Here is a 12947-nt window from a genome sequence, read left to right on the forward strand (position 1 = left end):
AGTAGACATCACTGTAAACAGCTGATATTTTTATAATCTAGCAGCAATGACCCCAAAACACTTATTAAATGTAGATTCGTCCTATAGACAGAGTAAGACTACTCATTCAAAGGCGGGAAAATGACCAGATGCTCTAGAATCAGTCTGAGTTTAAAAAAACAAACAAACAAAAAAGAAACTACAGGTAATCAGACATATTTCTGTAAATGTCCTGGTCACGCTTTCTAAAATAAGTATTTATTATTAGGTTACTTACTATGTCTTGGATACTGCTGGCAATTTAAATATCCTCACCTGTTGGTATAAAGATAGTGATTTCTTACCAGCCTTAGCAACTGAAAGAAAATGGAAGTAGGGCTTATAATGAAGACAGAACCAGTATCACTGACAGAATGAACAGATACGGACAAGAAAAAGATTGCTGCTTTGGGACAATGCGTTATCCTTCTCAGATCACTGGGGTACTATTCAGTACACAAGAAAAGCTACATGAGACCTCAGATGCCCAAAGAGGGCAACACTGTTTCACTGGTCAGATTAAGTCTGGATAAGTAACCACAGGGAAAACTGAGGTACGCTTTTCACAGACTTTTTTTTTAACGGTTGGTAAACAGAATAGTGTATAGATTAACATATATGAAAGGTAACTGTTAATGGTCAGTTAATAGGTACTCATTTTTGGCCACTTCCCCCACTTCAGTATCCCACTATGATTGCTTTTCCCTTCCATGTTAATCATCTTGAAATTTGGTTCAAGTTAAACAATTTTCCTTTTAAGTCTAGAAATTAAGCTAAATGGCAAAGTCACTACTCTCTCATTCCATGCTTCCATTTACTCTAAAAATTCAGAATCAATCATCTGTATAACTTTTTATCTTAAAAAGATAATCCTCTCTGCAGTATTAACTATGTATAACTTATATTCTAATTCTGTCATTTAACACATGTGACCTAATGGTTTGACTTGCCCCATTCATTCAATGCATGACTGTTCTGAGTACCTATGTCAACGCACTGTGTAAAATCATATAAACTGAAGGATAGCTGATCATAAGGAACTACATTTCTTGAGGTCTAACAAATTTATAAACTATAAGAAAAAAATGCAATAAAAACAAAAATAACAGGAGATCCTTAAAGGATTTTTCCCCTTAGAAGTGACAAGCAAATTACCTATGAATTACATGAACTTGATGTTTCAAATTAAAAGAAACAGAAACAAAACCACAACTTCAAACACTGTCTTGTAGAGGTTTTTTTGTTCTGGCACATTTACAGTCTAATTACACCCTAGGAAAGAAACTATGATATTAAAAATTAATTCATTAGAACCTCCAACTAGCTTAATGGCTTACAAGAGCTCATGACCAATACTTCAGCTAAGAAAACACAGTTTCTTAATACAAAAGAATCCTTCGTTCAATAGCCTTGCGACAAATAGGACATTCACTCATTCGGTCTCCACAGAGCTGGCACGTTCCATGGCCACAGAGGAAAATCATATTCTTCAGACGATCCAAACACACAGGGCACATGGTCTGGAATGTGAGATAACAAAGTAATAAATGCTGAGACATTTTATGGCTTAAAACTGTAATAGGTAACAATTTTGTAACATCATTTTCTTTTGCTGTTTTAATCTTTTGTTAATCTAAAATTAAAAAAAAATTTAATCTAAAAATTTTTATTTTTTTCCCCAAGATTTTATTTATTTATTTCAGAGAGAGGGAGTGAAAGAGAGACAGCACAAGAGGTGGGAGAGTCAGAGGGAGGAACAGATGCCCCACTGAGCAGGGAGCCCAATGTGGGACTGCATTCCAGGACCCTGGGATCATGACCTGAGCTGAAGGCAGATGTTTAAGTGACTGAGCCACCGAGACACCCAATTTTAAAAATTTTAAACAGGTAAAATGTCATCCTATAAAATAGAAATAATGGTTGTACTGTCAGGACTATATCAAAGGTACAACCTAAAATAAATACTACATAAAATAAAAAATGCAAATGCCATGGGATGTCTGGGTAGCTCAGTTGGTGAAGCGACTACCTTTGGCTCAGGTCATGATCCTGGAGTCCCGGGATCCTGGAGTCCCACCTCAGGGTCCCTGCTTGGCGGGGAGTCTGGTCTGCTACTCCCTCTAACCTTCCCCCTTCTTGTGCTCTCTCATTCTTCTCTCAAATAAATAAGTAAAATCTTTTAAAAAATGCAAATGCCAAAATCCAATAGGAAATGGACAAAAATAGCCACATTTAGTCTAATTCCCCAACTCTGGGGTACTATGCTGTTCTTGTATGAAAATATGACAAATATATCAGGCCTACTGGAGAAGGGGAGCAGTGAAGAGATGTCCCTAAAAACACATGCCACACACTATGATACAATCTCAGCCCTATTATCACTCCCACTTTAAAAACGAGGAAATTGAGGCTTTGGTGGGGCTAAACACTTTCCACGGTGTGAATGGGATTCTGGAGCCCAGAGCTCTTGCTCTGAATCATGCTTCCCTGGATTACTATTAATGTAGAACCCCATTAGGTTAAAAATAATTAGCCTTAGTTACATATAAAAATAATTAGCTTGAGTTCTCTTCAGGAACTCAGAAAATTTTAGAAGTATGTTAGGTGTACTTCTGTGAAAACACTCTAGGAAAGATATCGATTCACAGTAACATATTTCATACTTTATAGTTATAAAAATATATTTTACCTTAATATACCATAATACTTCATTCTGAATTACATCTTTTCCCAAACAACACAGAAATGAAATAACTAAAAAAGAATGTCTAAATCAATAAACCACGCCTAAAGCCTATATGAAATATAGTTAACCAACTTCGACAATACCAGGGAGCATTATGGTGTGTGGGGGAAGGAATTGTAATCTAAATTGTTAACCACAGTCTTCTAAAGTAAATTTTCACATTTATCTAACTACAAAGTTGTAGAAAATTGTATTTTTTTTATTTTAAAAAGCCAAACTAGTCTTTTAGTGCCATTAAAATAGTTCTTTTCCCTTAAATTTTCATGAGCTATATGCAGTTAATTAATAACTCTTATTTCCAAAAGTAAACACATCTGCACACAGCCTAGGTTAAGTTACTTTGAGATTAATATATGCTTAATACCACATGATATTACATTGGGGTAATAGAAAGACTGGAGATTTAAAATTTAAAAAGGGTTATTCAGCTGCTATGTCCTGGTAACTCTGAAGGGGTCCCTGCAAGAAATTTCATAAAGGGTGGGGGGGGGCGCCTGGGTGGCTCAGAGGGTTAAGCCTCTGCCTTCAGCTCGGGTCATGGTCCCAGGGTCCTGGGATCGAGCCCCGCATCAGGCTCTCTGCTCAGTAAGGAGCCTGCTTCTCCTTCTCTCTGCCTGCTACTCTGCCTATTTGTGATCTATCTGTTAAATAAATACATAAATAATCTTTTTAAAAAATTTAAAAAAAAAAAAAAAGAAATTTCATCAAGGGACACCTGGGTAGCTCAGTGGGTTAAAGCCTCTGCCTTCGGCTCAGGTCATGATCCCAGAATCCTGGGATCAAGTCCCGCATCGGGCTCTCTGGTCAGCAGGGAGCCTGCTTCCTCCTCTCTCTCTCTGCCTGCCTCTCTGCATACTTGTGATCTGTCTGTCAAATAAATAAATAAAATCTTTAAAAAAAAAAAAGAAATTTCATCAATCCTCAGAAAATGAATTTCCTATAATTGTTTAATATTTTAGTGACACAATATGGTCATGAAGATTATTTAAGGGAGAAGGAACTTCTTTGGAGTGCTAAACCTGGGTAAAGGTAGAGCTGAATTTTTAAGGATATATAATAGGGCTCAAAAAGTGCCATTACTCATTTTAAGAACAATTTTAATTCACCATTAGGAGATGAAATGCTTTTCACAGATGTATTCATAAATCAGTTTTACCTTTCTATAAGTGTCTCACGGGAAAGGAAATGAGATTCTGAGGAGTTTCAAGATTTCTGAAATGTTCTATTTTATAATAGAATGAGCAAAATATGTTCCTATTTTTATGTTCCTGCATAAGAACTGGTAAGTCCATGTTTATCTTGAATTCACTATACAGTAAGTATTACTAGGAGTGAGATTTCAAAAGAAAAACTAGCTTAGAGTTTTCATCTTTTTACATGGTGTTTAAATTCCTAGTATATATATATATATATATATATATATATGTATGCTTCATTCTAAATTACTGTAGCTACTATATTACTCTATCACAAGGGTCATTAGTTATCCTATTTAGTGACTATGTTACTTTCTTATATTCAGTAGAAAAGATGAAAGTGATTATTAATAACTGCACGGCAACACTGATGTGATACCCAAACTAAAGAAATAACACCCTCTGCTTCTCAATCCTTTGGATCTGATTTAATTGCTGGGTCAAATGATAAGGCTGGGGCAGGTGGCAGACAGACTTTCTTACCTATTATATATGTAACAAGTCTTAACTAACTTCTTTATTTTACTGTTGCTGCTATTAAATAATGAGTAGATAAAAGAGTACTTCTGTTGGCATGTATAGGTATGAAGAACAAGTTTAAAGGATGGAATGCAACCCTATCTTTTGAAGCTACTCCACACATCCTCCCAAATGCTTTCCATCTACCCCTCACCGATACCAACTATTCTAAATATTACATTTTTCTTTCCTTTGCTTTTCTTTATGGTGTGCGTGTATGTGAGAGAAAGAGAAAGTGAATATGTATATGTGTGTATGTGTGTGTGTGTGTATTCTACTTTCTACCTAAGTATCACATCTATACAGAAATGTGCACAAATCATAAATGTACAGCTTGATAAAAGTTCACAAACTGATCAGACGTATGTAATTAGCACTTTATCTACCCCTCTATAAAGAAATGTCCCTTGTGCTCCCTTCCCGCCATCCCAGCCAAGAAAACCACTACCCTTGGTTTTTTTTGTTGTTGTTGTTGTTGTTTTAAGATTTTATTTATTTATTTGACAAACAGAGATCACAGGTAGGCAGAGAGGCAGGCAGAGAGAGAGGAAGGGAAGCAGGCTCCCTGCTGAGCAGAGAGCCTGATGTGGGGCTTGATTCCAGGACCCTGGGATCATGACCTGAGCCGAAGGCAGAGGCTTTAACCCACTGAGCCACCCAGGCGCCCCACTACCCTTGGTTTTAAACACCATCTGTACAATTGTTTCCAAGTTTGTGTCCCCAAACAACATCCTGCTTAGTTTTATGATTATAATGACAAACTTTTCCAAAGTGTTTTTACTAATTTATATTCCCAACAGCAGTATGTGAGTTACGGCTGCTACATATTCTAACACTTTGTACTGACAATTTCTAACACTGAGTTTTCCATGCAGTCAGGCAGGTGAGAAAAGACACCTAACTGTAGTTTTAATTTTCATTTCTTCTTCTTCTTTTTTTTAATGTAAGATCTATGCCCAAAGCGGGGCCCAAACTCACGACCCTAAGATCAAGAGTACATGCTCAGGGCACCTGGGTGGCTCAGTGGGTAAAAGCTTCTGCTTCAGGTAGGGTCATGATCCCAGGGTCCTGGGGTCGAGCCCCGCACTGGGTTCTCTGCTCAGCAGGGAGCCTGCTTCCCCTCCTCTCTCTCTGCCTGCCTCTGCGTACTTGCGATCTCTGTCGCTCAAATAAATAAAATCTTAAAAAAAAAAAAAAAAAAAAAAAAGAGTACATGCTCTACTGACAGAGCCAGCCAGGCACCCCAACTTTCATTTCTTGATGACTGATCTGACTGAGCATTTTTCCCATTTATTGGTCATCCATGCGTTTCTTGTTTTGGAAAGCACCCTGATTAAATCTTTGAATCACATTACCTTTTGCAAATATTCAAATACTATAATTGATACCCTAATACAAACCATGATTACTACATAAGACACTAGTATTTTTTTTAATTTTTTATTTTTTATAAACATATATTTTTATCCCCAGGGGTACAAGTCTGTGAATCGCCAGGTTTACACACTTCACAGCACTCACCAAAGCACATACCCTCCCCAATGTCCATAACCCCACCCCCCTTCTCCCAACGCCCCTCCCCCCAGCAACCCTCAAGACACTAGTAGTTTTAAAGAAAAATATTGAGTGCCATTCTCAGAATCATCATTTACCAAGAAGAAAAATCATTATTACCTGCTCTTTAATGTCCTGTAACTGCTGCTGCAACTTTTGCACATCTGCATTGACATTGGTATTATCTTTGTCCTTTTGTAACACTGGAATATTTCCACTTGCTATAATATAATAAATATAAATAAAATATTTTAATGTATGATTGTTTTGACATAGCAATGATTTTTTATTTCTAAAATTATTACTGCTTTATTAAAAACACAAGACTATTATTAAAGTCCTCTTTAAAATTTTTTCTCATTCATGGACAACAGATACAGTAGTGACATTCTTATTATACTCATTCATTTATAATCTTCAGAAAGAAACAAGTTTGCACATTATTTTCTAATTATATTTAACTCTGCTAGACAACAATCTACACACAGATTTCTGGGTTTTCCAAGGTACTACGTGCTTCCTTTGGCAAGCTCACAAATACATTTTATGCTTGTTTTCTCTGCTCCCGCATTGTACGAACTGACGAATGTAGACAGCACAGCACTTTTTAGCCAGTTTTGGCAGCAAAAATTATAAAGTCTCTTAGATGATGTTTATGAGAACACACAAAAACCTAGGCTTCTTCCCCCTGCCCAACCCTCCTTGCTACTGATCCGAGATGAGGAACTCCGTGAAAGAAAAGCTGTGATCAGTGAGTCTGGTAAATGGTGGGAAATTTTTTATTTCAATTTTAACTACTCTCTAGACTTTTACTCTTAACTCTAGTTAATTTGTCCCTGGGATTTTTATTCTACTCTACTGCTGATAAAGACAGAAAGCCCTGGGCAAAAGTGGTTATGCTAATCTTCTTCCTCATGTGTACACAGAACAAAAAATCAAAGATACCATCCAAGTTTATATCTAGTGCAGAGATGAAAAATATTTTTATACAGCTATAGTATTAAGAAGATTGAAAAGTAAATAACTTGCTTTTTATTTTTCCACTTCTTCACTGAGTTACACTTCAGGATATCTACAGTTACTCTGTCCCAAATAAATACTACTCTATAAAATATGGACATGCACTAGGTAAAACCTGCTACACAAAGGAATGAGGCATTAATACTTGTGTAACTGAAAAAATAATTTGTAATACGCTATTCCACCAAGATACACTAAATTTAATCTTAAAAAGAGCACATTTTCTTTAAGCAAGAATACAGCAATTTTCTTTATATCCTACACAGAAGTTTCTCAAAAGACAAATGCTTCAAGTTCTATCATAGTGTAAGCTAGAAAAATAAAATTTCAAGTTTCCTGTAACAAGAGCAAACCCCACCTGTTGCTCTGTAGATTCGGGTCACGTACCCTGTGCTTTACAAGGTAATAGTGTACTACACATGAGATGAGATCTTCATGAAAGTCCCAACAAGAAAACAAAGAAAAAGCTCAAGAAAATACACTTACAGATGTCATCAGAGGCATCTTCTGAACTTTTCCCTCCACAACACATAATGAAAGGCACTCTTCGTTCAACGACTGCCCGACACTGCACGCACTTCTTCATCAGACTAGCACAGTCTGCGGAAGAACAATAGGATACTTCTTACAAGAGACAATGCAAACAAGAGGGCTGCCCTTCTCAGTTTTATAACTGAAATCTCACACTGATATAAACATCAAACGACTTCTATGAATACAGGATTCTACCTTCTTAAAATATTATCAACTTATGAATGTATATTCTTCTTAGGCAGCTTCTAGAAGAGAGAGCCCATTGTTATGAAAATAATGACATTTTCTAACATATCAGACAAATTGTGAAAAGGGATTTTTCTGGGTTTTTTTAATAAAAAATATTTCAAGATCTTAAGGCTTGAGAATAAAGGAGAAAGATACTTCTAAGTTTTAACTAATATAGAATTAATTATACGGTTGCTCACATAAACTATGTTGAAGAATTCTTTTCCCTCTCTTTCTAGTAAACTGATGTAATCTAATAAGGAAATTGTTTAGTAACCACTTTTTCAAAGTAGCGGTCAAGAAAACATCAGCTATGTATCATAATGGACTTTCTAATATTTATATATCAGAGGAATGCTCTCCCATCCCAAAGGAGAAATGCATAGGCACTGGAGGTTCTTCAAAATGTCAAAAATAGAACTGCCCTATGACCCAGCAATTGCACTACCGGGTATTTACCCTAAAGATACAAACGTAGTGATCCAAAGGGGCACGTGCACCCGAATGTTTACAGCAGCAATGTCCACAATAGCCAAACTATGGAAAGAACCTAGATGTCCATCAACAGATGAATGGATCAAGAAGATGTGGTATATATACACAATGGAATACTATGCAGCCATCAAAAGAAATGAAATTTGCGACAACATGGATGGAACTAGAGCGTATCATGCTTAGCAAAGTAAGTCAAGCAGAGAAAGACAACTATCATATGATCTCCCTGATATGAGGAAGTGGTGATGCAACATGGGGGCTTAAGTGGGTAGAAGAAGAATCAATGAAACAAGATGCAATTGGGAGGGAGACAAACCATAAGTGACTCTTAATCTCACAAAACAAACTGAGGGTTGCTGGGGAGAGGGGGGTTGGGAGAAGGGGGTGGGATTATGGACATTGGGGAGGATGTGTGCTTTGGTGAGTGCTGTGAAGTGTGTAAACCTGGTGAATCACAGACCTGTACCCCTGGGGATAAAAATATATGTTTATAAAAAATAAAAAATTAAAAAAAAAAAAAGAAATGCATAGGCACAATTATAGGTTGTGGATTGTTAATTCTACATCTAGTTGTTAATTATTTATAAAATAACATACAGTTCAATATATCCTTTCCCATTAGCATTTACTATGAAAGTATATTCCATATCCTTAGTCTATGCACCAAGTGTCTTTATCATTTCAAAAATACGGAAAATAAATGACAACTGTGACAGGTATCCAGGGATAATTTATGATCAGGCACTAAACTTTAACAAAGCACAAAACCACAGATGTGGACAACACGGGGGACATACTCCCAATGGTGCTTATGCCAGTGGACAGAGAAGGGTAATAAAGGCCAATCTCATGTCAAGGCCTAAAGAGAGATGGGTCTGATGCTGGTTTACGCATAATGCACTAGGTAGGAGCTAATCCTAGTAGAAACCTCATTTGGGATTTGTCTTATATCTGAGGGCCAATCTTTTTCTTAAAAATTTAAAGAGCTAATTTAAGTGGCTCACTGCATAATATATAACCACAATTATCTCAAATTCTTTTAACTATTATGTTAGGTTGTTATATTGCCTATATAAAATCTTTCTTCCTTCCCTCCAAAACAGATACATTCTTTCCTCCTTCTGGCCTGTCGAGGCACTATTTTGTACTCTTCAAGGTTCCAATACTCTGCTTCACATTCCTGGGATGTAGGTAATGGACTAAGTGTTTCACTATACAGTCCTTGAAAGACAGGCATTTTCCACCTCAATGTCATCTTCCTTAGCTAATAAATGTTTAACTATGTGTCTATACAATGGAGAAAACAACCTACTTCTTAGTGTTGTGAAAATAAATGAGGAAACACTCTAAAAGAGATTAAAATATCTGGAGCACCTGGGTGGCTCAGTGGGTTAGGGGTACGACTCTTGATTTTGACTCAGGTAATGATCTCAGGGTCATGAAATAAAGCCCCATGTCCGGCTCCATGCTAGATGCGGAGACCAACTGCTTCAAATCCTCCCTCTCCCGCTGCCCCGTCCCTGGTGCTCGCACGCTCTCTCTCTCTCTTAAAAAAAAATGTCTGGTACAAGGTAAGAGCTTAATCAAAGTTAGCTGCTACTCTTGTTACATATGAATGAAAAGACAATGTAAAAACGTTGGGAAACTCCTGGAGAAAGTACTGCAGCAAGAGCTGAAAATTTGTATTATCAACTACTCATTATAACCAACTTTCAAGTCTCTGTAGGTCTTACTTAGGTATAGGACTGGGGGCAGGGGGCGGGTGGCTAACTACGGCCTCCAAGCCAAACCCAACCAGGTGCCTGTTTTTGCTCAGACTTTTTTTTTTTTTTTTTTTTTTTTAAGTAGGCTCCACACCCAATGTGCAGCCCTAGGCACAGGGGCTTGAATTCACAGTCCTGAGATCAAGACCTGAGCTAAGATCAAGAGACAGATCCTTAACAGACTAAGCCCCCCAGGTGCCCTCAGGTACCCGTTATTGTAAATAAAGTTAATGAAAAGCAGTTCCACCTATTCGTTGATATATCTATCATCTATAGTTGTCTTTGCACTATAATGGCACAGCTGAGTAATAAGAGTTTTAAGTAGTTACTACAGAACACATGGCCCACAGAGTCAAATATATTTATTATGTGACCCTTTAAAGAAAAAGTATGCTAGCCCCTAGACTACGAAAACTCAAGTAACCTGAGCTCTCTTTACTTAAGACTGAAATCCACAAATCCTCCTACAGTTGATAATAGCCATTATACTAGTCTTTGGAAAACAAAAACAATTACGTGAGGAGAATATTACAGGAGGAAACCTTGATCCTTTCTTTAGCTGATGAGCTCCTATCAGAATGAAAAAAATCACCAAGGCTTAAAGCAAATCTATGCCAATGAAATTAATCTATCATATAATTTGTGTATTACTTAGATATTATATTGAAAATCAGTACCTACTGACTGAACTTTTATTTATGAGAGATTTTATTTATGAGAGAGCGAGCGCACGAGTGGGAAGCTGGAGGGAGTGACAGAGGGCAAGGGAGAAGCAGACTTCCCACTGAGCAGGGAGCCAACAGAGCTCCATCCCAGGACCTGAGATCATGACCTGAGCTGAATGAAGGCAGACACTTAACCAACTGAGACACCCAGGTGCCCCTTGAACCATTTTAAAATAGAAAATACCATGCTTTACATTGAGCCCATTTAAGTAAGGTATAAGTTGTTAAACTTGCTTAAAATCCTCCAGTGATAAATGAAAACAAAAGGAAGAGGAGAATGTTGAACAGTACATGAATATGTAAAGAACAAGGGGAAGTATAAAAAGCAAAGGTGAGGATATGGAGAAAGGGGAATCCTCCTACACTATTGGTGGGAATGCAAGCTGGTACAGCCACTCTGAAAAACAGCATGGAGGTTCCTCAAAAAGCTGAAAATAGAGCTACCCTACAGCCCAGCAATCGTTCTACTGGGTATTTACCCCAAAGATACAAATGTAGTGATCTGAAGGGGAACGTGCACCCGAATGTTTATAGCAGCAATGTCCACAACAGCCAAACTATGGAAAGAACCTAGATGTCCAACAACAGATAAATGGATAAAGAAGATATGGTATATATATACAATGGAATACTGTGCAGCCACCAAAAGAAATGAAATCTTGCCATTTGCAAAGACATGGATGGAACAGAGGGTTTATGCTGAGCGAAATAAGTCAATCAGAGAAAGACAATTATCATATGATCTCTCTGATATGAGGAATTTGAAAGGCAGAGCGGAGGGATCCCGGGGGTAGAGAATGAAAAAATGAAACAGGATGGGATGGGGAGGGAGACAAACCGTAAGAGACTCTTAATCTCATGAAACAAACTGAGGGGTGCTGGGGTGTGGAGGTAGAGAGAGGGTGGCTGGGTGATGGAGGGAGAGGGTGAGAGTGATGGACACTGGGGAGGGTATGTGCTGTGGTGAGCAGTGTGAAATATGCAAGCCTGATGATTCACAGACCTGTACCCCTGGGGCAAATAATACATTATATGTTAATATTTTTAAAAAAAAAAAAAGCAAAGGCATTTGAAAGAATATGTTTAGGAGATATTTTAAAACATCACTTGTACTTTAATATACTCTCCCCAAAAGTCCTATAACCTCTTCTGACATAAAGATTAAGAAAGATTAAGAAGACCAGACATTAGGGGCGCCTGGGTGGCTCAGTGGGTTGGGCCGCTGCCTTTGGCTCGGGTCATGGTCTCAGGGTCCTGGGATCGAGCCCCGCATCGGGCTCTCTGCTCAGCAGGGAGCCTGCTTCCTCCTCTCTCTCTGCCTGCCTCTCTGCCTACTTGTGATCTGTCTGTCAAGTGAATAAATAAAATCTTTAAAAAAAAAAAAAAAAAAAAAAGAAGACCAGACATTATAGTGCCAAATGGTTGCTGTGGTGGAACTCAGTAGTGGGGAAAGTATGCAGGAGGGCAATATTAAGGTGAAGACAAATGAGAATGTGCTAATTTTAATCGTGAGCAGGGCTAGACTAAATGTTTCAAAATTCATTTTTGGAAATAAATTTCTATTGTGTGTGAGGAGATCATTTTGTGCTGATACAAATGAATCAAAAGGCGAATTAGTAGAAGATAGCTTATTCTGTCTTTGCTAACACTCAGGAGTGTTAGGAATGACACAGGTGACATTATACATAGTACAGAGGAAGAGATGGAAGGTACTATAGAGGCCACCAGTGTTTTTGTTTATGGGTTATTAAAAAAAAAACAAAATAAAACAAAACATTCCAAGCTATAATTTGTTTTATTTTCTATTTTTATACTGAGTAAGTTTTGTATAGGCTACTTACTCTCACAAGCACACATGTGTCCACAAGGCTGAAAAAGAACAGCTGCTTTCTTGTCAGAGCATACCACACATTCTTCAATCTACAAAAGAGTGGTTACAGCACAAGTGTGAACATCTATAGATAAATCTCCTAACTCTTAACAGTTCCTTTTGTATCCAAGTGTATTTCCTCTATAGGGCAACACTCTCAGCACAGGAAACTTAATATGTACTCCTCAGTCCTCTATTCTTTTGGTTACTCATTTTTTTACCCTTATATACCCTGACCCTTCACAGGTTCTATTTCTATATTAGTCTCCCTACCTGTCC

The 12947-nt window shown here is 37.5% G+C and overlaps 1 protein-coding gene across 1 annotated transcript in view; it reads right to left on the bottom strand.

Annotated features, from left to right (window-relative positions):
• Window positions 1-265: 265 nt before the first annotated feature.
• The window catches only part of MIB1 (mindbomb E3 ubiquitin protein ligase 1), a 130470-nt gene continuing 117788 nt past the window's right edge, over window positions 266-12947 (bottom strand). The window contains exons 18-21 of the mRNA XM_032309412.1: window positions 12640-12718; window positions 7540-7653; window positions 6154-6254; window positions 266-1538 (exon numbers count right to left, since the gene is read on the bottom strand). Of these exons, the coding sequence (XP_032165303.1) occupies window positions 1398-1538; window positions 6154-6254; window positions 7540-7653; window positions 12640-12718 (435 nt within the window). The 3' untranslated portion in view covers window positions 266-1397. The remainder of the gene's footprint in view (window positions 1539-6153; window positions 6255-7539; window positions 7654-12639; window positions 12719-12947) is intronic.

This window comes from Mustela erminea, chromosome 13 (assembly GCF_009829155.1).
Source record: "Mustela erminea isolate mMusErm1 chromosome 13, mMusErm1.Pri, whole genome shotgun sequence".
Classification (NCBI taxonomy): domain Eukaryota; kingdom Metazoa; phylum Chordata; class Mammalia; order Carnivora; family Mustelidae; genus Mustela; species Mustela erminea.